The 25,594-nt window shown below is 52.3% G+C and overlaps 2 protein-coding genes across 10 annotated transcripts in view; one reads left to right on the top strand and one right to left on the bottom strand.

The window, feature by feature from the left end:
* Positions 1-14,363, top strand: part of YEATS2 (YEATS domain containing 2) — a 66,497-nt gene extending 52,134 nt beyond the window's left edge. For 8 of the 9 annotated variants that reach the window (XM_032975164.2, XM_032975168.2, XM_032975167.2 and 5 more), the window contains 9 exons: positions 907-1,036; positions 4,909-4,985; positions 5,691-5,776; positions 8,922-9,141; positions 10,434-10,546; positions 11,040-11,207; positions 11,711-11,785; positions 11,932-12,005; positions 12,926-14,363. In XM_032975164.2, the coding sequence (XP_032831055.2) occupies positions 907-1,036; positions 4,909-4,985; positions 5,691-5,776; positions 8,922-9,141; positions 10,434-10,546; positions 11,040-11,207; positions 11,711-11,785; positions 11,932-12,005; positions 12,926-13,046 (1,064 nt within the window). In that variant the 3' untranslated portion in view covers positions 13,047-14,363. The remainder of the gene's footprint in view (positions 1-906; positions 1,037-4,908; positions 4,986-5,690; positions 5,777-8,921; positions 9,142-10,433; positions 10,547-11,039; positions 11,208-11,710; positions 11,786-11,931; positions 12,006-12,925) is intronic. The other variant, XM_032975166.2, reaches the window with a different exon arrangement.
* An 825-nt stretch (positions 14,364-15,188) lies between these two features.
* Positions 15,189-24,310, bottom strand: LOC116954608 (tripartite motif-containing protein 59-like). The gene is made up of 4 exons (XM_032975267.2): positions 20,503-24,310; positions 19,388-19,537; positions 18,020-18,217; positions 15,189-17,385 (listed from the first exon to the last, which is right to left on the bottom strand). The coding sequence occupies exons 1-4, from the start codon at positions 20,617-20,619 to the stop codon at positions 16,384-16,386; spliced, it is 1,467 nt and encodes a 488-aa protein (XP_032831158.2). The 5' UTR covers positions 20,620-24,310; the 3' UTR covers positions 15,189-16,383.
* Between the last annotated feature and the right edge of the window lie 1,284 nt (positions 24,311-25,594).

Genomic DNA, 25,594 nt, shown 5'->3' with positions numbered 1-25,594 from the left:
TTTACTGGGATTGTGTTTGTAAAGCGCTGCGGAGGCCTTGCGTGAAAGGCACTATAATAAAACTCTTACTTGATTTACTAATTTACATGACACCCGTCGGGTAACACAGAAATATATGGGGGTGGAGGGAAAAGTAGCGCGTCCGTTCTCATGTGGTGCTGCTGTACGGGCGGTGGTGGGCACGGCTTGGTGATGCAATCGGCATCGGCATCAGCCGCGTCACACTGGGCGTGGCAGAGGTTTCCTGCCTTCGGGGGAGGCAGATGTTGGGGCGGCTGCCGTTTTTAAGGGCGGCCCGAGTATTGATAGAATCAAATTTTTTGTCAATTGATCGACTAAGTTGACTCATCATCTCAGCTCTGCTTTAGCCTTGGGAGTCTCAAGACATGATCTTCATACCGCTATCGGTTCTATAAATGCATACTCCAGCAGGTTATCTTTTCTTACCACGATAGATCCTGTATGCGCCGAAAAGTATCAGCAAGGAATAGATATGTATGTTGAACTTCTTTCGCACCATACTTTAGCCAACCATGCTAATCGGAAGTTTAGGAGAAAGGACAGCAAACTAAATACAAAAAGCAGTTTTAAAGAAATGAGTTTTCAATCGAAGAATTCAAAGTGCATAGCTCCAGTAGCTTCCTAATATCAGAAGGAAGAGCGTTCCAGATAGCTGCAGAAGCGCATGTGAAAGCGCGCAATTGCAATGACCGTCTTTGATGGCTAGCGAAAAGCCACTGCGAGGATGGCCGGAGTTTGCCTCCAAATCATATCGTGACCCAGAATCTTGCCATTTAATTAAATCGTGGATGGGATGAATGTGGTTGCCTTCCGCATTATGCACCTTTTGTATTGGTACGTGTGCATGCCGTATGTGTGTGTGCGAATGCGTGAACGCACGTGCAGTGAAAACGGAGCCTGGCACTGCCCCTCTGCCCGTGGAGCTGCCCGGAGCCTCGGGGCCTCTGCTCGAGGTCAAGTCGGAGCTGCCCTCCCCCGGCGTGCAGGATAGCACCTCCGCGAACGTCCTCGTTGAGTGAGCCTCTCTCGCACCGCCAGACAGCGCCGCCGCCTTTGATGACGACCGTGCCTTGGCCATCAGCCGTGGTCTGTATACAACGAGATGCTGGGGTGGGGAATTTAAGGCTCCACGGACCAGATACGACCCCACGACTTAAATTTGTATACGGCACACAACCCCGTTATATAGAGCCCACAACTTCATTTCACACGGCGCTACCACTTCAAAACGAGCCACAGAATACATTTATCCGTCGCTGCAAGCATCTCAGACCCGCTAAGCGGGTACTCAAGGGGGAATATTTTTGACTTTGTAACACTGTCATTTTAGCGCTGTGTGTGGTGATGTGTGACTGGCCAGAGGTATTTTACAGTGCTACTCGGCCCTCGGTAAAGAAAAGCTTCCCCACCTCTGTGGTTGCCCAGTTAATTATAAAAAGGATTCGATCGACATTTTTATTACAGTGCATCAACCCCTTGCATCAAACCAAGCTTACGAGATATTTTTTGTAGTTTTCGCAGTTACACTCCGAGTCTGTGTACGTTCACATGGGCACGTGCACCACTTTGTCAGAATTCGCTGTTCCATCACTCATGTTTGAGGAGGGCCTCTTAACTGAGATTATCACAGAGCTACTGCTCAGCCTCCCACATTTGCGTCTTCTCCGCACTTGGAAGTGCTGCGCTTTCCCATTTGCTTTGCTATAGGTATACTTGTCCTATGGCAGTCATATTGAAATGTACCTATGTATGTACAGTGAGGGAAAAAAAGTATTTGATCCCCTGCTGATGTTGTACATTTGTCCTCTGACAAAAAAATGATCGGTCTGTATTTTTAATGGTAGGTTTATTTGAACAGTGAGATACAGAATAACAACAGAAAAATCCAGAAAAACGCATGTCAAAAATGTTATGAATTGATTTGCATTTTAATGAGGGGAATAAGTATTTGACCCCTCTGCAAAACATGACTCAGTACTTGGTGGCAAAACCCTTGTTGGCAATCACAGAGGTCAGACGTTTCTTGTAGTTGGCCACCAGGTTTGCACACCTCAGGAGGGATTTTGTCCCACTCCTCTTTGCAGATCTTCTCTAAGTCATGAAGGTTTCGAGGCTGACGTTTGTCAACTCGAACCTTCAGCTCCCTCCACATATTTTCTATGGGATTAAGGTCTTTAGACTGGCTAGGCCACTACAGGACCTTAATGTGCTTCTTCTTGAGCCACTCCTTTGTTGCCTTGGCCGTGTGTTTTGGGTCATTGTCATGCTGGAATACCCATCCACGACCCATTTTCAATGCCCTGGCTGAGGGAATGAGGTTCCCACCCAAGATTTGACGGTACATGGCCCCGTACATCGTCCCTTTGATGCGGTGAAGTTGTCCTGTCCCCTTAGCAGAAAAACACCCCCAAAGCATAATGTTTCCACCTCCATGTTTGACGGTGGGGATGGTGTTCTTGAGGTCATAGGCAGCATTCCTCCTCCTCCAAACACGGCGAGTTGAGTTGATGCCAAAGAGCTCCATTTTGGTCTCATCTGACCACAACACTTTCACCCAGTTGTCCTCTGAATCATTCAGATGTTCATTGGCAAACTTCAGACGGGCATGTATATGTGCTTTCTTGAGCAGGGGGACCTTGCGGGCGCTGCAGGATTTCAGTCCTTCACGGCGTAGTGTGTTACCAATTGTTTTCTTGGTGACTATGGTCCCAGCTGCCTTGAGATCATTGACAAGATCCTCACGTGTAGTTCTGGGCTGATTCCTCACCATTCTCATGATCATTGCAACTCCACGAGGTGAGATCTTGCATGGAGCCCCAGGCCGAGGGAGATTGACAGTTCTTTTGTGTTTCTTCCATTTGCGAATAATCGCACCAACTGTTGTCACCTTCTCACCAAGCTGCTTGGCAATGGTCTTTTAGCCCATTCCAGCCTTGTGTAGGTCTACATTCTTGTCCCTGACATCCTTGGAGAGCTCTTTGGTCTTGGCCATGGTGGAGAGTTTGGAACCTGATTGATTGATTGCTTCTGTGGACAGGTACCTTTTATACAGGTAACAAGCTGAGATTACGAGCACTTCCTTTAGGAGTGTGCTCCTAATCTCAGCTCGTTACCTGTATAAAAGACACTTGGGAGCCATAAATCTTTCTGATTGAGAGGGGGTCAAAAACTTATTTCCCTCATTAAAATGCAAATCAATTTATAACATTTTTGACATGCGTTTTTCAGGCTTTTGTTGTTGTTATTCTGTCTCTCACTGTTCAAATAAACCTACCATTAAAATTACAGACCGACCATTTCTTTGTCAGTGGGCAAACGTACAAAATCAGCAGGGGATAAAATACTAGTTTCCCTCACTGTATGTTGAACTTTTTTCGCACCGTACATAGCCAACCGTACTAATCGGAGGTGCGGGAAATGTTTAATTCTCAGAGCTGGTATTTGCCAAATTAAGTGAACAAAAAAAACATTTTAAATAGCAACACGTGGGAATCCTTTAAATCGCTGTTGGTTGCGAGGATTCACACCCAGGGTCACCGCGGAGGTGCCGGCCAATTGCTGCGACCTCTTGGGCCGACGTGCCACCTCCTTTGCAACCTTTTTACACGCTATCTTTTAACTCACTCTGTCTGTTGTTGTCGTTGTTGTGGTTGTTGTATCCTCAAATCTTGTAACTCAATGTTAACCCACTTCCCCATGTGGTATCGACTGCAAACTTGGTATACTTATGTCATACTGATGACAATACGATATTCTGTCATAAAAAAATAAAAATAAACACATTTGAAAACATTCTTTTACACGCTTTTTATAAACTCACTCTGTCTGTTGTTGTATCCTCAAATCTTGTAACTCAATTTTAACCCACTTCCCAATGTCGTATCGACTAAAATCTTGGTATACGTATGTCATACTGATGACAATACTATATTCTATCATTATAAATATAAAATATATATTTTTAAACGTTCTTTTTTATATGTTATGTTTCGGCTTGGGTCTAATTGTCCACGCTCAACTGACGTTGGCTGTAATTGGCCGCGGTCCCTTACGTTGTGGCAAGCTTCGGGGTCACTTCCTGGAGTCGTGGAGTTCTGCCATTACTAGTACATTTAATAAAAGCGTGTTTAAAAAAAAAGTTTATTTACATATTACTTATGATTTAGTTGTCAATCATTAGTCCACAGTTCCCCTTTGGCCTGGTTGTGAAAACGTCGACTCAGCGGTGCGTCAGTGTACACAGAGACCCTTGACCTTTGAGCAAGCTGCTCTGCTCTGTGATTTTGCTCCCAGCGTTCATTCTACGCTCCGTTGTTATTTCAATTATATGTTGATTGTAAACCTCTTTTGACCTTTCCAGTTCCATCACATCCAAGTCTGCAACGTTTAAATCATTTTCCAATGCTGTCAACATTTTTTTTTTCCGAGCGATCTTCCAGTGAATGATTTTCATTTCATTGGAGCGCCGTGGTGGCGAAACGTTAACTACCTCGCCCGGTATGCAGGAAGTCGTGGGTTCGATGCAGATCCTGACGCCTGCTGATATATTTAGAGTTTGCGTGTCTCTCTCACTGTGGCCACGTGGATTTTTCTCTGGGCCCTCCGGTTTTTCCCTCCACAGTTAGAATCAACGTCACTCGTTTAGAGTGATTGTCTGCTGTAAATTTACCCACGATAAGCCACCTCGTGGAGCTATAATTTCGTGATGGCCAGGTCACAAGTTTATTTTAGCTTTTATATTTCATGATCATTTATTTAGGAATAGTGTGGCCGACATCGTCACTCCGTTCACCAGACGTGCTCAGGTCTCCTGGCATTTTTAGCCGAAGCGATGCAGGATACTGCAGACACAACAACAACTGCTGTTATTGTTTCTGTTTCTCTCAGTGTTGATCACATTGAGAACATAGATCAGCTTCTGACCGCCATCGTGAAGAAGGTCCCACTGCTGGTGAGCGAGAGAGGTACGTAACACCGTCCGTGTATGGGGTTTCCCACCCCACCTTCGCTTGAATGTTCCTGGATTAACAAAGTCAACAAATTGGATTAAAAGACATTCCCAAAAGCGCATGCAAGCAAAAGTGCGTACATGCATGTGCACTAACACGTATGCCAATCCACTGCTGGATGAAGGCCTTCCCATGCCATGCGAGTCATGGAGAGATATTTGACCGTATTTCGCGCTGGTCAGGGTGGGTTAGATGTAGGGTAGAGAACATAGATGTAGGAGCATCGAAGTATAGACGCAACACTAGCTTTTGCCGCACTGCCCTCTGCTTCCCACCACGTAGCCGCACAATCTGCCTGTTACAATCTGTTGCAAAGTAACTTTATAGCTCATCAGATTCGTCCAGTATTCGTAAAGGTGCTGATTCTGATTTAATGGGGGTCACTTATCCAACATAACAACTTAAGGTTGTCTGTGATGTTTCTCCGAGTTGTACCGCGTGTCGTTGTGAAAGACTTCGGACGCTTCTCTCCATGTACGTGGGACACTCTTCCAAAACAATTCCTGAACAACCCGCAAAGAACGCTGCAACGTGAAAATGCATCGGAGGGCCGTGCCAAAAACTTACACGATGTGACTCACCGTCGCCTTCGATTATGATGGCGATTTTTAAAGAGCAATTGGGGATAGCCAGCTAATTGTGTGTGTGTGTGGGTGTCAGCAGGAGAATCGACGACGCACCCGTTCTGCGCTACGTCGCTGGAGCAGTTCTACAGCTGGAATATCGGCAAACGGAGAGCCGCAGAGGTACAGCTTCCCCACTGATACCCAACAAAACCTGTGGCCTCGTCTCGGCTTTGTCAAAGTAAAAACTTAAACTTTTAACTTTTATTTTATTCAAAAACAATGGTGCAGCCGAGCAAAATTGCTCATTCACGCCACTGCTGGCAGAAGGATCTCCACCCCCCCACCACCACCAGAGGGAGCTCTAGAGGGGGGAGAGACCCTCTTGATCAGGGATCGGAAAGCGTGCTAATCGGAGGTGAGGGGGAAAGACAACAAACTAAACACAAAAAGCAGTTTTAAAGAAATTAGTTGAGTAAAATTAAATGAGTCGTCGTCGTCAGCCAACCTGTGGATCCGGAGCCGCATCCGGCTCTTGAAACATCAAGGGTTTTTTATTTTTTTACCAAATTCGAAAAAAATATGGCTCTTGTTATTTTGGTTGCCAACCCATATCTATGGGAGTCCAGTTGACCATGGAAGTTCAGTTCACCCTGGAAATCCAGTTGATGATGGAAGTCCAGTTGACCATGGAAATCCAGTTGACCATGGGAGTCCAGTTGACCATGGGAGTCAAGTTTACCATGGAAGTCCAGTTGACCATGGAAGTCCAGTTGACCATGGGAGTTCAGTTTACCATAGGAGTGCAGTTTACCATGGGAGTGCAGTTTACCATGGAAGTGCAGTTGACCATGGGAGTCCAGTTGACCATGGGAGTTCAGTTTACCATGGGAGTTCAGTTTACCGTGGGAGTCCAGTTTGCCATGGGAGTCCAGTTTACCATGGGAGTCAAATTTACCGTGGGAGTCCAGTTTACCGTGGGAGTCCAGTTTACCGTGGGAGTCCAGTTTACCGTGGGAGTCCAGTTTACCGTGGGAGTCCAGTTTACCGTGGGAGTCAAGTTTACCGTGGGAGTCCAGTTTACCGTGGGAGTCAAGTTTACCGTGGGAGTCCAGTTTACCGTGGGAGTCCAGTTTACCGTGGGAGTCAAGTTTACCGTGGGAGTCCAGTTTACCGTGGGAGTCCAGTTTACCGTGGGAGTCCAGTTTACCGTGGGCAGGAGTTGGCAACCTGTGGCTCCGGAGCCGCATGCAGCTCTTTGAGGACTGCAGCTTCACGACCGTTATTGACTAAGTACCGTCTCCTATTCTTTTAGGACTGGCTCACGACCGTTATTGACTAAGGACAGTCTCCTATTCTTTGAGGACTGCCTCACGACCGTTATTGACTAAGGACCGTCTCCTATTCTTTGAGGACTGCCTCACGACCGTTATTGACTAAGGACAGTCTCCTATTCTTTGAGGACTGCCTCACGACCGTTATTGACTAAGGACCGTCTCCTATTCTTTGAGGACTGCCTCACGACCGTTATTGACTAAGGACAGTCTCCTATTCTTTGAGGACTACCTCACGACCGTTATTGACTAAGGACAGTCTTCTATTCTTTGAGGACTGCTGCTTCATGACCGTTACTTACTAAGGACTGTTTCCTATTCTTTGAGGACTGCCTCACGACCGTTATTGACTAAGGACAGTCTCCTATTCTTTGAGGACTGCTGCTTCATGACCGTTACTTACTAAGGACTGTTTCCTATTCTTTGAGGACTGCCTCACGACCGTTATTGACTAAGGACAGTCTCCTATTCTTTGAGGACTGCTGCTTCATGACCGTTACTTACTAAGGACTGTTTCCTATTCTTTGAGGACTGCCTCACGACCATTATTGACTAAGGACCGTCTCCTATTCTTTGAGGACTGCCTCACGACCGTTATTTACTAAGTACCGTCTCCTATTCTTTGAGGACTGCCTCACGACCGTTATTGACTAAGGACCGTCTCCTATTCTTTGAGGACTGCCTCACGACCGTTATTGACTAAGGACCGTCTCCTATTCTTTGAGGACTGCCTCACGACCGTTATTGACTAAGGACCGTCTCCTATTCTTTGAGGACTGCCTCACGACCGTTATTGACTAAGGACCGTCTCCTATTCTTTGAGGACTGCCTCACGACCGTTATTGACTAAGGACCGTCTCCTATTCTTTGAGGACTGCTTCACGACCGTTATTTACTAAGGAGCATCTCCTGTTCACGTGCATTGCGGCTCTGGAAATATTGTGAGTTTTGATTTTACCGAATTCGAGGTGGGACCGCCCACACTTTACCCCACCACGTGCAACCTTCCCATCGACTGTGCAGTGCCCATTCGTACCTCTGGTTGGGTGGACAGGGGCGGAGGATATTCAAGAGACTTTCCTCACTGTTGCCACAGGTTTTGCAATCCATTGTGCTGACCGTTGGACCACCGTGGCAGCATCGCTGTTTAAATAAATGGGATATAACGGGGCACCCCGTCAGCTTAGGGGCGCCACGGTGGCGATATGTTAATGACCTCGCTTAGTAAACAGGGAGTTGTGAATTCCTGAATTCCTGACCCAGCCACTTGTGCATTTTGAGTTTGCATGTTTTCCCCGTGGTCGCGTGGATTTTTCTCCGAGTCCTCCGGTTTTTCCCTCCACATTTATAAACATGCATTTAGAGTATTTGGCTGCTATAAATTTCCACATGATAAGCCACTTCATTGAGCTATCATTTGTGGCCAGGTTGCTTCTGACCTTTCCAAGTAACATAAAAAATGGTTTTAGTTAAGTATTTTGAGAAGACACTAAAATGTTGTACTGAACCTGCAGTCAGTGTTGATGGAGGTTGTGTGTCTATTGAGCGGTAGTGTAGCGGTTAGTACGCTGCGCTACAAACCCGGTGACCCGAGTTCAATTCCCCTTCACGGCCAACACCAGTGACGATTATCTGAACCGGTCATGGGTCGATTCAGCCTCAAATGAGTACCCAGTCTGGTGTGTTAACATTGCCACTGGGGTGGGGCACACCAACCGTCGTAGGTGCTCGCTTAACAGTGTGCACTTGCCCCTACAGCTGTCTGTTAAAGGCTATACAGGGGATCATTGTGTGTGTGCGTGCGTGCCCGTGTGTAAACATCGCCACTATGGAGTCAAAGGCGGTCGGGCTTGGTGCTGGCCACCCGCCCCCTCATGTGCCGGGCCGTGCCGGCCTTCACAGGTGTTACTCGCTAACAGCACTTGCCCCCCAAACAGCCTTCGTGTTTGTGTGTTGCGCCACGCTTGCGCCGGGGCGTCTGGCGGACCGCGCAGTGGCAGCGCGCAGCGTGCGTGCGCAGGCTGGCGTCCGAGATCCTGGACGGCTGCCACCCACGACTCGCAGCGCCGACCCACCCCGCGGAGCCACTCGGCACGCGGCGCGTCATGGCGTGGTGCCGCCAACGCGGTTACACGCCGCCCGACCCGGCCACGGCCGGGGAGAGCCAGGAGAGCCTGCTCGAGGAGATCCTCACCCAGATAGACTCCGAGCCAGGTTGGTGCCGTCGCATCGTCAACCGTCGTCGCCGTGTACGTGCGTGGTGAACTTCTGCCCCGTACGTACGTGGCCAACCGCGCTAACCGGACGTGCGGGGGAAGGACAACAAACTAAAACGCAAAAGGCAGTTTTAAAGAAATTAGTTGGGAGTGAAATTGGATGAGTCGTCGTCGTCAGCCATGATCAGCGGTCGGCAAATCTGCGGTTCCGGAGCCGCATGCGGCTCTTTGAGGACTGCATTGCGGCTCTTGAAATATTGAGGAGTTTTTTTTTATACGAATTCGACAAAAATGGCTCGTTGCTTTGGTTGCCGACGCTCTAACCACGGGAGTCCAGTTTAACACTGCACCTGAAATGAGTTAAATGATGACGTCACCCTGCTGCTCTATTTAAGACCGGGAGCAAGCGAGGGCTTTACCATTCTGGCGAATTGCCCGATGATGCTGGATGTAATTACCAGCGAAACGTCGTACTCAAACTGTAAATGTTGTGGATTCACTCTTCAACACACCGGTGGGCTAAAGTAGTGAACTATTTGTCTTTTGTCAACGTGACACTTTATTTTGCTGATTGGCCATGTCGGGTGGTGGAGGGTTATGACACATTTATAAATAACGCGATCTAACCCAAAAACCTTTTTTATGAACATGAGAGTCCAGTTGACCAACGAAGTCCATTTTACCATGGGAGTCCAGTTTACCATGGGCAGGAGTCAGAAACCTGTGGCTTTGTAAGGACTGCTTCTTGACGTTATTTATTAAGGACCATTGAGGCTTTTTTTTTTAATACAGAATTTGAAAAAAAATTCCTCTTATTATGTTGGTTGCCGACCCGTGGCCATAATCGATCCACTGCTGGTTGAAGGCGTCTCCTCCCAAGTCGTTGTCATCTCTCACGGTGCTGCGATGCAGCCAATTGACCCGAGCACCCACACGCCAGCTGATTTCATCGCTCCGTCTCCCCGGCGGACGTCGCCCTTCTAGACCACCGGCTATCGTCGTTTCCCGCCATGACGAAGCCCACTTGTATATTTTGAATCGAATCTTGAATCTTTTCAAACCTACGCGTTCCCTGTCATGCAGGTTAATTTCGTGGTTTCGTTTTAGAAAACGCATAACGTGATTCTCGAGGGAGTCGACAGTATGGATGGCTGGGAGTTACGGCATGCTCCGCCGAGATGAGAATCCCTCCCCAGGGTCGCCGATGGAACCTAACCCCCCCCCCCGTATATCGTTTGTAATCTCGCTGCCGCTGCATTTGTCTTTCCGCCGTCAATTGACCTCGCTCAGAGGTACCGAGCTCCCTGTCGTGCGCCTCGGACCTGCACCGCCGCCTGGAGGAGCTGGAGGCTCGGCTAAGCGGCGCAGAGGCACTGGCGGAAGATGACGAGGAAGACGCAGAGGTGTGCAGAGTTCGTCACGGGTGAAAGCGCAACGCGTCCGTGCGTGCCAGGGGCCCAACGCTCTCTCCGCCATACAGAAGGGACAGATAAACTATTAAACTAAAACATATTTTTTTCGTTTGAACAGGTAAGGCCCACTGAGCTACATAGCTCCTTTTTCAGAGGCGACCTGGCCACAAACGATAGCTCAACGCAGTCGCTTATCGTGCGGGAAGCTATCGCAGCCGAGTACTCTAAACGCACGTGTCTGAAACGTGGAGGGAAAAACCGGAGGACCCGGAGATTAATCCACACGGCCACGGGAGGAGAGAGACACGCAAACTCTAAATATACGGCAGGGGTCTGCATCGAACCCACGACCTCCTGCATACCAGGCGAGGTCGTTAACATTTCGCCACCGCGGTGGCGCCAGCATTATCCGTCCTCATGTTTGCTGTTACCGCCTTTTGACGAAACGCTCTCCCGCGCCGGGCCGGCGGCGGCGTGTGGTCAGGTGGACGTGGTGGAGGTGACGGGAGACGAGTCGCGGGCGGAGGTGCGGGTCAAGCGAGAGGTGAAGCAGGAACCGGGGGCGCGCGCCGGCCACCCTCACGAGGGTGACGCGAGGCTCTTTCTGGGCTCCGGGCCGGCCGAGGAGTTTGTCCGGGAGAGCGCGCGAGAGGTGAGCGTGGGCACTCCTCCACCCCTAAGCCCATCTGGGGCTCCTCCTCCTCGCTTCATCCGACGCGGCTTTTAGAGTAGCCAATCGTTGCTTGGCCCTGGCGATGTGTAATTGTTGGCGCGCTGGGCTCTGATGCACTGGCAATGGACTGTGAAATCAAGAGTTCGCCAGTGTTGATCTCCCGGCGTTGCAGCTGAAACAATGGGTAGATTTTTTTTTTTTAATATTCCCTCGCCTTTGTCCACCCAGCGATTGGCGGGTCGTGTGCTGTGGGCTAAAGTGTGGGTAGCTCTTCCAAGACGTCTCCCCAGCACGGAATAGGACAAAATATTCCCGAAAGGGGCTTTCTAGGCCTTCCTACAGTGGAGGCCCTTCCAGCCGTGTCATGGGCGAGACATCGCAGGGCTGTGCGCAATCACCCTGACCCTCGACCCATTTGACAGATGTACATCCTGTTCACGTGGGCGATGCTCGCGATCCACGTTACCCCGTGTGATTTGCAGATCGGGATCAACTTGGCTCCAACGGAGGTGGACAAAAACGTGTTCGCCCCTCTGGTGGAGACGATGATCATGAAGGTGCGGTGCCAACACGCCGCCCGCGGCATTTGCCGTGGGCGCGCTTCACCCACCACCGCCGCTAACGATCACACGCGCACACACCGTCGCGCACCGTGCGCGTGTGTGCTTGGCTCGTCGCTAACCGGCCCCCGTGTCTTCGCTAGGCTACGGAGCAGTTCATGAGTGACGTCATGAGAGAAGCTCTGCGCTGCGCGTACGACAGCTCTCCTCGCAACAGGTAAAAACAAAGACAACGATCCCCCCGTATAGCCTTTACAGACCGTTGGGGCAAGTGCTGTTAGCGAGCACCTGTGAACGCCGGAGCGGCATACAAAGGGGGTGGATGTCCAATACCACGTCCGGCCGCCTTTGTTTTACCCCCCGTTGGCGAGGTTTACGACGCACCGCACCAGGTACTCGTTTAAGCCCGAGTCGACCTAGGGGAGGCCCCAGGACCAGTTCAGATAATCGTCACTGGTGTTGAGCGTGAGTGGGAATTGAACTCGGGCCGCTGGGTTCGTGGCGCAGCGCGCTAAACCGCTCCCAACAAACACGCACACGCGTGCCCTCTTTCATATGGGTTCGTTACAGGGCGGTTATATTTATGCGTTTACAATACATAGGAACGATAGCACAGTGGTTTGTGCATTGCCGTGTAAATTGGGTGACCTAAGTTTGATTCCCGGCCTCGGCAACGTCGGTGGCGAGTGATAGCTGAGCTTTGCTTAACGTCAACGCTAGAAAGACAAAGGTGGCCGGGCATGGTGCTGACCCCTTCCACCCGCTCGAGTGCCATACCAACCTTCTTAGGTGCTCGCTAATGGTGCACTTACTCCCTACAGCTGCCCGTTAAAGGTTATACGGGGGATCCTTGTTGCGTGTGTGTACGTGTGCGTGCGTGCCCGTGTGTAAACGGTGTCTAAACATCGTCACTAGGGAGACAAAGGTGGTCGCGCGTCGTGCTAGCCACCAAAACCCCTCGTTTTTCCGTGCCGGCCTTGACCTGACCCTACTGTAATTGTGTGAAAAAGAGCTTGATAGCTCATCGGATTCCCCGCAGTGTGAATAAATATTCTGATTCTGATAGACGCTCGCTAACGGCACTCGTTCCTACGGGGGACCTCCGTCTTTGTTGTGCCCGTGTGTGTGTGTGTGCAGGCCTCCGAGAGAGCTGTGTGTTCAGCACCTGCAGCAAGCACTCTGCTCGCTCCCCACTTGCGACTTCGTCACCAACAAGAACCTGGGCGTCATGCTGCAGCCCAAGCAGCAGGAGCCGTAGTACAAGCGGTCGGCACCGGCGTGAGGAGGCCTTCATCCAGCAGCGGATTTATCTTAACTGGTGACGGTGATGAGCAGTCTCCATACGTCTCCATGTATCTGTGTACGTTGAACTTCACTCGCACCGTACGTGAGCCAACCGCGCTAATTGGAGGTGCGGGTGTAATCGGCGGTGCATCGCCAAGTCCCCCTCCTTTAATTTGTAAAAGAAAATAATTAGCATTACCCATGTACGTATGTCGATTGAAGGACGTGGACCGCGCAGCCGTGTCCACCAACCACTACCGACAACCAGACCATAGTCGCGGATAAACACGATGTGAAATTTCTGAAGCATTTCAAAATTCGCACCCTTGGCAGCAAACGCTCGGCCCGGTCAGTCAAGCCGTGGCCGGGCATGTAATTTCAGGGCCAGTTGACCTCAGCCAGGGCCGGCAAAAAGGATTGCAACAACACCAGTGCAGTCGAATACCAGTGAGCTTCCTGCCCATCTCTGCGCAACGTCGTCAGGTTTGGGGAAAGCTACGATATCAAGAGGTCGGTGCCAGAACGGTGTGGCACGACTGGAGCACATTGGCACAAGACAGGAAAGCGGGAAACAAAACAACGAAATGTGCAGTGTGACACCTACGTGGATCGTGACGATGACGTGTCTGCGATGCTCGGCGAGATGATGGTTTCCATACAGTGAGGGCGTTAACAGCCCCGCCCCCTCACCACCCGGCGTACTTCGGAAGTATTCCAGAGTCGCCATCCTCCGTTGTCACCTTTGGGACGACCGCCGCAGAAACGCAGCATTCCCAAGGATGCCGACGATAACGACGCCGGGCGTGTTGTACGACGCGACCATCGCGAGTTTTTTTCTTTTCTTGTTTGTAGCGGATGTGTTTCACAGTTCGTTGAAAGTAAGGTTGAGAAAGTACGTTCTAAGTCTGTTTGACACGTCGGCTTTCGCGACCAATATCATCCATAATACAGGTTTTTTGGAGAAATTCCAAATGAAACCGATCTAACCCAAAGAAACCTGTATGATGGACGTTATACGTCGTCGTGGTCACCGCCACCATGGCGAAAGCGTCGGTTGAAGTGCCCACCCCTCTTCGATGACGTTTGGTGACCCCCCCCCTGTCCCCCAGCTACCATTTGATGTAGCCCCTTGGAGCACACGTGCTGACGTTCGCGATTTCAGTTGAGAGGAACGCCATGCCACCCTCCGGGGTCAGTGGTGAGTTGTGCTGGTTAGGCTTTCCCATAGCCGTCTTGGTAACCTCACATTTTTGTATAATTTTGTATGAAAATAAAGTTATTCGGAAGCAAACGTTCATGATCATGAGTTAATGTGTTGCTGGTATAATGCTTTTTTTGTTTGTTGCATTCAAACGTTTAGCTTTTTATTTAAAAAAAACTCGAGAGTTCAGTTTTTATGGGGAACGGCGGTGTAGGGGTTAGCGTGTTGCGCTACGAACCCGGCGACCCGAGTTCGATTCCCGCTCACGGCCAACACGGGTGACGTATCCCTACTGGTTCTGGGCCTCCCCTAGGTCGAATCGGCCTCAATTGAGTACCTACTGCGATGTGGAAAAACATTGCCGTGAGGGAGACAAAGGCGGCCGGGCGTGGTGCTGACCACCCACCCCCTCGTGTGCCATGCCGGCCTTCATAGATGCTCGCTAACAGCACTTGCCCCAACAGTCTGTGAAGGTTCTGCTGGGGAGGCCTTTGTGTGTGTGTGTGTGTGGAGCGGTAGTGTGCAGTGGTTAACGGTATGCGCTATGAACCCGGCCACCCGAAGTCGATTCCTGCTCACGGTCAACACCAGTGACGATTATGTGAACCGGTCATGGGCCTCCTCTAGGTCGATTCGGCCTCAAATGAGTACCTCGTCCGGTGTGTTCACATTGGCACCGAGGAGTACCATACCAACCTAAATCAATTGCGCACGTGGTTTCGTGCAGTTTTTTTTCATCTCGTCAAATTGACGTGAACACATTTGTCACAATGACACTGCGGCCTTAAAAGTAAAAAAAATACACAACGAGGCGACGCTTCTGGCAATGGCCACTCTCAACACCGCAGCAACAGCTGCAGCATCCCCGAATGATGATGTTTCATGAGACACATTAGACGCACCAAAAGTCCCGTGTTATGATTTATATATTTGTTTTTATTCTCGTTAAAATGCCGCTAATGTGTACACTTCGAAACAATGCAGGCACGGTCTATGCAGAAACGCCGCGCCTCAACGATTCCCAAGCGCTTGAGGCATCGTTGGGCTTTGCGATTGATTCCTGGAGCGCAGCAACGTCAAATGTACCCATCGAGCCCAGCGTTCTGCTTTGAAATGCCACCGCGGGGCCGCTGGGGGAGGGAGGGGGGGCGCCTGGGAGGCCTTTAACGCGGCCCCCCGACAATACACAATGAGTGAAACCCCCCCCCCCCCACCCCCATCATCATCATCGTGCTGCTGTCAAACCCACGGTGGTTTCAAATCTTTGGTGGCGGCGCATTTACTTCGCTGTTTCTTTGAAAATTAGTAAAGAACACAGAAACTACTTCTCACCTGCATCGGCAGTTGCCAGGCACTCTTTGGCATTTCGATTCATTTCCAAGCGCACCACGTTACTCGGCTCTCGCCAAATCACCCGGGGGTGTGCGCCCGGTTATCGCCAGGATCTCGCAAGCTCAGCAGGGGGGTGGTTGAGCCTGGCTAGCGCTCGGGGGACTGCTGGTCGACACGCGCCGACCGGTTGGCAAGAGTGCAGCCGCGGGGGGGGGCTACGGGGCGAGCAGCCGTTGTTGTATGCTACCTCTATGCTCCCGCGTCTATGCACAATACCAGCGAGGCGACGTGTGGCCACACGATCGTCACAGCCCCGTTGATCAGCAGTGGACGAACGAAGGAGATTATTCTGGAAAGGGGTTTGGGGGATGTTTGGGAAAGAGGCCAAGAATGAGCCGTGAAACCTTCCGCTTGACAACTTAAACATCAAGGCGGTGGGGTGGTGGGGGCGGGAGTGGGGGGGGGGGTGTCGGAGAGGTGGTGGTGGGCGGCGGGGGGGGGGCGCACGAATGCAATAAAGAAGAAAGCTGAAGCTCGAACACGGCTGCTCGCGAGCTCGAGCGTGGCCGCACTGCCATTGTGCCGAGGAGGACCAAAACGGAGGTGGCGAGAGACGGGGCCGACATCGGCGAAACATTCCCCATACTGCCACACCCCCCCCTCCCCACCGCTCTCAATTCCCCACCAGCTCTCAAATCCCCACCAGCTCTCAAATCCCCACTGCTCTCAATTCCCCACCGCTCTCAATTCCCCACCGCTCTCAAATCCCCACCAGCTCTCAAATCCCCACCAGCTCTCTGAGAGCCGCGAGGGCACGGGCGGAGAGGGCGCCGAGCCGCTCCGCCACGGCGCCCAGGAGCGCGCCGACCGCGGCACAGCCTCCGCCGAGGGGCAGCCACTTCCCCGCGAGCTCCCGCAGGTGACAGATAGAGGCGCTCGCCTCCTCCCACAGGTAGAGGCGAGCGCCGTTCAGCGGCTCGCAGACGCAGCGGCGGGCGCGCGCCAGCGCCGACGCCGACGCCGGAGGGTCGCGAGCGCAGCCGCACAGGAGCACCGAGGCGGCGAGCGCCAGCAGCAGCAGCAGCAGCGGCGGCGGCGGCGGCGGCGGAGGGGCGAAGGAGGACGGCCGGAGGGCCGGCCGTGGCCGCTCGGCGGCGCGCCAGATTTTCTGGATTCCGCCGGGGAGGTCGAGCGCCAAATCCCTCGTCGCGTTGCCGGCGCCGGCCAGGGCCGCCCCGCAGCGCGAAACGACGGCGGCGGCGGCGGCGGCGAATCCCGCGGGGCGGCTCGGGGGCGCTTCCTCCGGCGCCGCCGGCAGCCGCGGCACGGGGGCGTCCGCGAGGCCGCGCAGGGCCACGTCGGCCCAGTCCCTGAGCAGGTAGTCCTGGGCCCTGGGCAGCTCGGGAAGGTTCAGCGTCGCCGACGGGAGGGCCTCGCCCTGCAGGGAGGCCACCTTCTCGCGTAAGCTGCCCATCTGCTGGACGAACGTCAGCGGGTCCGTCACCTCCGCGAGGGCCGCCGCCAGAGCCAGGGCCTCCTGGCGGTCCTGGATCATCTGCCGGAGGCGGCGGATCCGCGGCGCCGTCTCGTGGTCCAGCGACGTGCCGAGCTCCCCGAGGTAGTCGAGCACGGAGAGCCGCTTCTCGCTCAGCGTCCGCTGCAGGCCCTCGAAGTAGGAGGACACGAGGAGCGCGTCGCGCGCGATGGCATCCTGCACCGCGGCCTGCACCTTCTCCAGCCTCTCGAGGCGAGAGCGAGCCAGCTGCCACCGGTCCTCCTCCTGCACGGGCGGCAAGGACACGCGGACATCGCGTCGACGTCGTTACCCCCCTCCCCCCCCCCCCATATACCCGATCGCTGTCCAGGCTCCAAACTGCTTGGCTTGCTAAAATCGGGCACATCCCTGGGCCGGTCTGTCGTAGGCACGCGTCTGGATTGCTCCTCGTTGTTTGGCCGGGCAGCGCTCGTCATGGTTCGAAAGATCTCACGCAGAGATCCTGCGTTTTCAGCAGTCGGTAGGGCCACGTGGGTCGTGCCGCAAACACTGCGTAACTGCAGACTGCGGAATTCCTCGCGCGAATCCGTGCGTGCCCTTCCTTGGCGTGTGCTTGGAAGGGAGTGGAGGGGGCTGGTTTGGGGGGGACGGGGGCTGCGAGGATGGCAAATTGTGTCTCGCCGCGGCTCTGCAATTGAACCCCAACCGCCCGAGTTCAATTCCCCGCCGTGGCTAACATCAGCGGCGAGCGACGTGGTCGTGCCGTGCGCGGGAGGAGGGGCCGCCGGCTCGGCCCCACGCGTCCCGGTGCGAGGCTCCACAGAAGCACGCCGAGGCTCACCCTCAAAGACGTTTGCGACGAGCGACCTCTGCCCCCCCTCTCCCACCTGCCCCCCCCCCCATCTGCCCCCCCCCCCACCTGCAGTGCAAGCTGCAGGGTGTGCAGCAGCGCCCGCTGGCGCTCGGCCTCCGAGTCGAGGGCGTCGATGCGGTGGCCGCGGTGGGAGCCCAGCGTGAGGCAGCGGCCGCACGCGAGGGTGCAGCAGTCGACGCACAGCACGTTGAGCGGCTCGCTCGCGTGCTCCGGGCACGGCGGCGCGGCGCCATCTCGCTCCGTCTGGCCAGCGCACGGGGGCAGCCGGGGGAGGGGGGGGAGAAGAAGGGGGGGGGCATAACTTATTTATTTGGGTGGGGGGGGGGGCAGCGCTTTGTCCCTCACATTAGGAATCGTGGGTGCTTATAATTAATTTATTTTGAAGCTTCGTTGTAAACTACTGAAAATAAATGTATAAAGGTGTCCAGTTTGGGTGGGGCGTTGCCCCCCACCCCCCCACCCCCCTGTCCGCCCATGGGGGGGTCCCCTGTTGTCCCCCCCCCCCCCGAGTTCCTAAACAACGCTGGGACTCCGCGGACGGCACTGGCTCGCGAACGTGGCACGGGGGCGACGTCGCCCGCGGGAAAGGTGAAAGCCGGCCCGGATCAATATTGATTTTTGAATCTTCATTTGAAGGCCGGATCGTCGCCATTCTGGAACCCGCGAATTCTGCTCGCCGCTAAATGAGCCGCGGATGCCGCGCTCCTCGCCTCGTCGAGGACCGCGAGCTATCGGGCGAGCTTCGGTCATCCTCGCAGCGGCGGCTTGTGGCCGGCCGTCGAACGAAGACGGTCACCGCATCGCGCGGCGCTTCCAGACGCGCTTTCGCGGCCCTCTGGAACGCTCTTCCTTCCGATATCAGGAAGCCACTCGCGCTGTGCACTTTTAAATTATATCGATTTGAAACTCATTAGTTCAGAAGTTATTTTTGTCTTTAGTTGGTGGTCCTTCCTCCGCACCGAGGATTAGCACGGTTGGCTACGTACGGCGCGAAAACAGTTTAACACATGCACAGATATACATGGCAAATCGCCTGACGAAACTGGTTGTAATCACCAGCGGAACGTCGTACTCAAATTGTAAATGTTGTGGGTTTGCTCTCCAATACACCGGTGTGCTGAAAGCGGTCGCTAATCGGCACGTTTTGTTTACGTGACAAACCTTTTACTCATTGCCCTCTGTCCCGTGGTGGCGGGTTACTCGATCTTACCGCCCACCTAACAAACAAAAAACCCTAAACGTTTTATTCAGAGTACATGTGACGCGCGTGCGGCCACGTCTCTCACGGAGCCCGCCCGCTCGCTCGCTCGCCCGCTCGCTCGCTCCGAGTGTGTCATCGGGGGAGACCGGCGGTCTGTCTACGAACGGATCTCTCCGGCGATCGTCGCGAGCGGCGTCGTGCTCGGGGCACACCGAGGTGCGGTACTTGTCGACGATGTTGCGCAGGGAGAAGTTGACGGGCAGCGAGGTGAAGCCCGTCAGGGGCAGCTCGCACACGTGACGGCACGACGGGCACTTGAAGGGGGTCCGCAGTGGACGCCACGGGGAGAGGTGCAAGGACCCCTGCCAAGGTGTTAAATATTCCAGTGAGCGGTGACAATTATGACTCAACCTAAACGATGAAAAACGATTTTTTCCTTAAACTATTTTTATTTTATTTTACCAGGTAAGGTCCACTGAGCTACATGGTGAACAGCAAATTCAATTGTTGTGCTGCACTTCTATGCTCCCACGTCTAAGCTCCTCGATCTCAGCAACGCGGTGAAATATTTTACTCTTACAATTTTTGTTTTACTAGGTAAGGGCCACTGAGCTACATGGTGAACAGCAAATTAAATTGTTGTGCTGCACTTCTATGCTCCCACGTCTAAGCTCCCCGCACTGAGCAACGCGGTGAAACATTTCACTCTTACAATTTTTATTTGACCAGGTAAGGGCCACTGGGCTCTGCAGCTCTTGTTCAGAAACAGCCTGGCCAGAAGTGAATTTATCGCGGCCAAATACATCTAAATATCCCAGACGCGTGTTTCTAAATGTGAAAGGTCAGCCCCTGGGAGGCGGTGAGTAGGGGGAGGGAGTCAGGCAGCAAGCTTAGTTCCATTTAGTTCCATTTATTTGGTATAGCCCTGTGAGCCATTCGGCTCTTGAATCGGGTGCAACCGCAACAAACAAAAAACATGAACAAGGAAACATCTTAAAAGTGATTATGTGACTGTGCAAACAGAAAATACAGGAAAAATATCAAAATATTCCTGAAATAGCACGGTACACCAACGCTGTGTGCAAAAATCCCAGTGGGATGCAAGTCAAACAACAACAACCACAAGACAACTCAGATTAAGGCCATCAGTCTAACTCCGCACTACAATCAACAAAAAACATGGCCAAGCCAAAAAAAAACGTTTTAGAAATCACCAAAATAAAGCCATAAATGCAATGTAACAGTGATCGTAGAGGGACTGTGACCGAATTGTTTTAACGATAAACTACATAAGCGGCTCCTTGAATCGCCAATCGGATTCCAGCACCTGCAGGATGTCCTCCAGGCAGCCGCGGCAGAACGTGTGCGAACATGGCAGCACCCGCGGGTCCTCGAACAGCGAGTAGCACACAGGGCACGTCAGCTCCTCCTCCAAGAAGTTCATGTCCCTCTGCCGCAGGGCGTGGTGGGGTCGAGCAAAGGTCGAGCGAGCACGCCTGCTGAGGACCAACCCACACGAAGACAAGCGACACGGCGGGGTGAACCCCCTCCTTCGTACGGCCTTCACAAGAGCGGCGTTGTAGTAGGGGGCTAAGGTAGCGGTGTTGTCCGTGGCACCGCAGCACGCACGGGGGACCGGGAGTTTAAGGGTCAAAGGCGTCGCCGACGAGTGTCGCCATCCACGCTCACACTGGAGGTATCGCTGAACATCCGTACAGCATCTCCTGCCGCCTTGGATTGGTTGAAGGGCCTTAACATTCAACTATGACATCATCTATACAATCCGTGCAGCATCTCCTGCCGCCTTGGATTGGTTGAAGGGCCTTAACATTCAACTATGACATCATCTATACAATCCGTGCAGCATCTCCTGCCGCCTTGGATTGGTTGAAGGGCCTTAACATTCAACTATGACATCATCGATACAATCCATACAGCATCTACTGCCGCCTTGGATTGGTGGAAGGGCCTTAACATTCAACTATGACATCATCAATACAATCCATACAGCATCTACTGCCGCCTTGGATTGGTTGAAGGGCCTTAACATTCAACTATGACATCATCGATACAATCCATACAGCGTCTACTGCTGCCTTGGATTGGTTGAAGGGCCTTAACATTCAACTATGACATCATCGATACAATCCATACAGCATCTACTGCTGCCTTGGACTGGTTGAAGGGCCTTAACATTCAACTATGACATCATCAATACAATTCTAGATTTGAAGCTTTCGTGACTGCAAGGATCCATTACCTTTGGTTCTATTCGGTAAAGTCACGTAGGTAAAAATAAAGGACGCGACCTGGGCTTGGCTGTCTTCACTCTAACGCTGTCCTCTGGACAGTCCGGTCCCTTCACCTGATGAAGGCCACTTGTGTTGTGGCCGAAACGTCGTGATTTTTTTATTTTTTTTGTTATTTTATTTTTACCTACGTGACTTTACCGAATAGAACCAAAGAGTATCATCTATACAATCCATGCAGCAACTACTGCCGCCTTGGATTGGTTGAAGGGCCTTAACATTCAACTATGACATCATCTATACAATCCGTGCAGCATCTCCTGCCGCCTTGGATTGGTTCAAGGGCCTTAACATTCAACTATGACATCATCTATACAATCCATGCAGCATCTACTGCTGCCTTGGATTGGTTGAAGGGCCTTAACATTCAACTATGACATCATCTATACAATCCACACACAGCGTCTCCTGCTGCCTTGGATTGGTTGAAGGACCTTAACATTCAACTATGACATCATCTATACAATCCATGCAGCATCTACTGCTGCCTTGGATTGGTTGAAGGACCTTGACATTCAACTATGACATCATCGATACAATCCGTACAGCATCTACTGCCGCCTTGGATTGGTTGAAGGGCATTAACATTCAACTATGACATCATCGATACAAACTGTTGCTTACATGCCATACAAAAGAATTAGAAGACGACTACAATCGACGGATGATGCCGATGGCGTCACGAAGCCCGGCCCATCACCTCCCGTCCAGCGGCACACTTTCCCCTATTCATACGATCAGTCGCGTAATCCAACCGATAAATTAATAAATTGAGCTATGTAACTTTTTTTTAATAAGCGATCTGGCCATTACAAACGAGAGGGGAGGGGGTTCACAGTGGGGGTGGCGACATCCAAGTCACGTGATTTACGGAATACTTTAGCTGATTTAGATTATGTTTAGAGCAGTGGTTCTTAACATTTACTGCAGCATGCACCCACCCTTTTGGTTTTTGATCATATTTTTTGTTTGTTACAATGTTAACACATAGGGTTTGATGAAACTATGCAGTGCCCGTGCTTATGTTTCCTTTTCGATTATTTACCTCCTAAGAAGAGTTTGCATGTCTCGCACCCACAGAAAGGGCGTCGCGCACCCCCAGGTTAAGAGCCACTCGTCTCGAGAGACATCGGTGAGAGGGATTCAGAGTTGGGGGTGGACACACAGAAGTCACGTGTTGTACTGGAGGCTTGCCCAGATGTGACAGGAAGTTACGCTAACGTGTTCCTGTTGGCAGCATTGAAATGCACGTACGCTGGGACTTCTTTCGCACCGTGCGTAGCCAACCGTGCTGACCGGAGGTGCGATTAGCACTGTAGCTTCACACTAAACTCTGCTCCCAAAGTCACCGTCACCATCATCGTCACCTTCAGATCGCAGCACTTGCTGTTCCTCAAGAGTGCAGCAGCTGCAGTGATGATGAAGATGCGTGTGTGTTGAACTTCTTTCGCACCGTACGTAGCCAACCGTGCTCATCGGAGGTGCTGGGGGAAGGACAACAAACTAAACACAAAAAAGCAGTTCTAGAGAAATGCGTGTTCAACCTATAGATTATTTAAGAGTGCAGAGCTCCCAGTGACTTCCTAACATCGGAAGGAAGAGCGTTCCAGACGGCTGCAGAAGCGCGTCTGAAAGCGCGCGATGCGGTGACCGCCGTTGTTCGATGGCCAAACCAAAAGCCGCTGCGACGGTGACCGAAGTTCGCGTGATGGTTTCTACTCCTGGACGAGATCATCAATGCATTGTGCTTCATTTGTGGCAAGCACTTCGTTTACAATGAGCGCGACCTCATAACGCCGCACTCGTTCGGCAACCGGGAGCCAAACCGAGTGGAGCGAGAAAGCAGAATCGGACGGAGCCTGTGGCCGCTGAACCTGGGCACGCATTCAATCGCTCCACCGCCCGGTAAAGCCAGATAGACACCACTGCCAGCCAGCACAGCAGCGCCTTGCGTCCCACCAAGACACCACCGAGACGGATTCACTGTGGGCCGCATTCTGTCTCTCTCTCTCCCTCTGATGTTGGGAAGCCACTGGGAGCTAAGCGCTTTGAAATCTAGATGGAAAACCCATTCCTTTAGAGCTGCTTTTTTGTGTGTTTAGATTGTTGTCCTTCCCCCGCACCCCCGATTAGCGCGGTTGGCTACGTACGGCGCGAAAGAAGTTCAACGTGCATCAGCTCTCTGATCTGTTTGCTGGCTGCACCGCGTGTCGTTCGGAATTATGTCCGACGTTTCGCTCCGCGGAGTGTAAGCTTGTTCAGCAATGGGACGTGGAAGCTCATAAGCACAAATTGTAACGTTACCATGATCTGGGGCTCTTACAGTATTATTTGATGAATCGGGTTCCTGACGATGGCTCCCACACAGCACGTGCAGCGAAACGTCGGACACAACGTCGAAGCACACGCGGTAGCAACCCTAGAGAGATAACACGTCGGTCGGTGGACCTATACAGAATCGGAATATTTATTTGTACTCGAGGAACCCGATGAGCTATAAAGCTCTTTTTTCACAGATGTCCAGGAGGGGCAGGTCTTAACGCTTCAACAACAAACGACACGAACACACGACAGGATTTCAAAGTATGGGAAAGGTAATTAATATCACGGACCAAAAATATACAAATATAAAACTAAGCGCCTTTTGGCGTCCTCTGGTCTAACACCGTTTTGAGACGAGGCTCAAAAGAAAGCTGTCTCTGGTGTGGACCAATCAGTTTCAAAGACAATGCATAAATTATCAGAGTATGTTTTTTGTTTGCATTCTGACCACAAGTATTGTGGTTAATGCAGACATGATTCCTTGTAAAAGGTTTCAGTTTGGTGTTTTAACATCTTAACACGTGTTTTGTTGCCAGAAAAAAAGGGGAAAACCTATTCTCAAAACTAAGCGATTTATTTTTTTTTACTTATCAGGTAAAGTCCACTTGAGCTATTTGCTTATTTTTCAGAAGCGTTCCTGCCCACAAACGACAGCTCAACAAAGGTGGCTGATCATCATCACGCGGACATTTATAGCGGACAAAACAACAACAATCCAAACGCGCAACCCCGCGATTCGCGAGCCGACGCGGCCAAAAACAAAACAAAAAGCTGACGATTGTTTAATTCTTTACGCCTGAAATTCGGTGACAAATTTGTATTCTCACACCATCACAGCCCGCACGGCAAATCACCACCCCCAGAGGGGGGCCAGGTTAGGGCATCTCGGCAAGACCACAGGCCCTCCGAAACCACTGTCGCTCTGCGCCGCTGTAATCCAAGTCACCGTCCGTGCAGGCCCCATCACTGAACTTACCCTGCCGATGTGTCCGCCTCTTTGTCAAGTGGCAACAGAGCAGCCGGCCTGGGGACTGCGAGACGGAGAATGCAATCGACGCAGCTGTCTCGTGAATCTCATAACAGACAGCGCGCACAAAAGGCAAAGATGCCCCGTATAGCCTTGAACAGACTGTTGGGGCAAGTGCTGTTAGCGAGCGCCTATGAAGGCCGGTACGTGGCACACTAGGGGGTGGGTGGCCAGGACCGCGCGCACGCACACGCACGCGTGCGTGAGTTCGTCCAGCGAAGAATTAGAGGGGGTGGCTCCTAGCCCGGACCGCGGCACGTCGGTGGGACATGTCACAGCAAGCGACGCTTTCGCGACAAGCTATAAATTATCGGCACTCGCGGTATTTTATTAAGTGTTTAGCACTCGCGGCGCGCTGCGAGAAGCACGTGGATTTGCCTCGGCCAACCGTTCCCCTTTGACTGACACACGGCGACGGGAGATCGTGGAGGCTCTTGCGCGTTCGCGCGCGCACTACCGACAAAGACAAAGATTCCCCGTGTAGCCTTAAACAGACTGTTGGGGCAAGTGCTGTCAGCGAGCAACCATGAAGGCCGGCACGGCGCACACACGAGGCGGTGGGTGGCCAGCACCGCGCCCGGCCGCCTTTGTCTCCCCAGTGGCGATGTTCACACGCCACACCGGGTACTCATTTGAGTCTGAGTTGACCTAGATTGAGGCCCAGGACCGCTTCAGATAATCGTCACCGGTTTTGGCCGTGAGCGGGAATCGAACCCGGGTCGCCGGGTTCGTCGCGCGGCGTGCTCGCCATTCGTCGACGA

The sequence above is a fragment of the Petromyzon marinus genome, chromosome 55 (genome assembly GCF_048934315.1).
Source record: "Petromyzon marinus isolate PM22_M1 ecotype Great Lakes invasive population chromosome 55, UKy_Petmar_22M1.pri1.0, whole genome shotgun sequence".
In the NCBI taxonomy this organism is placed as follows: domain Eukaryota; kingdom Metazoa; phylum Chordata; class Hyperoartia; order Petromyzontiformes; family Petromyzontidae; genus Petromyzon; species Petromyzon marinus.
This window is presented reverse-complemented; position numbering and strand designations above follow the sequence as displayed.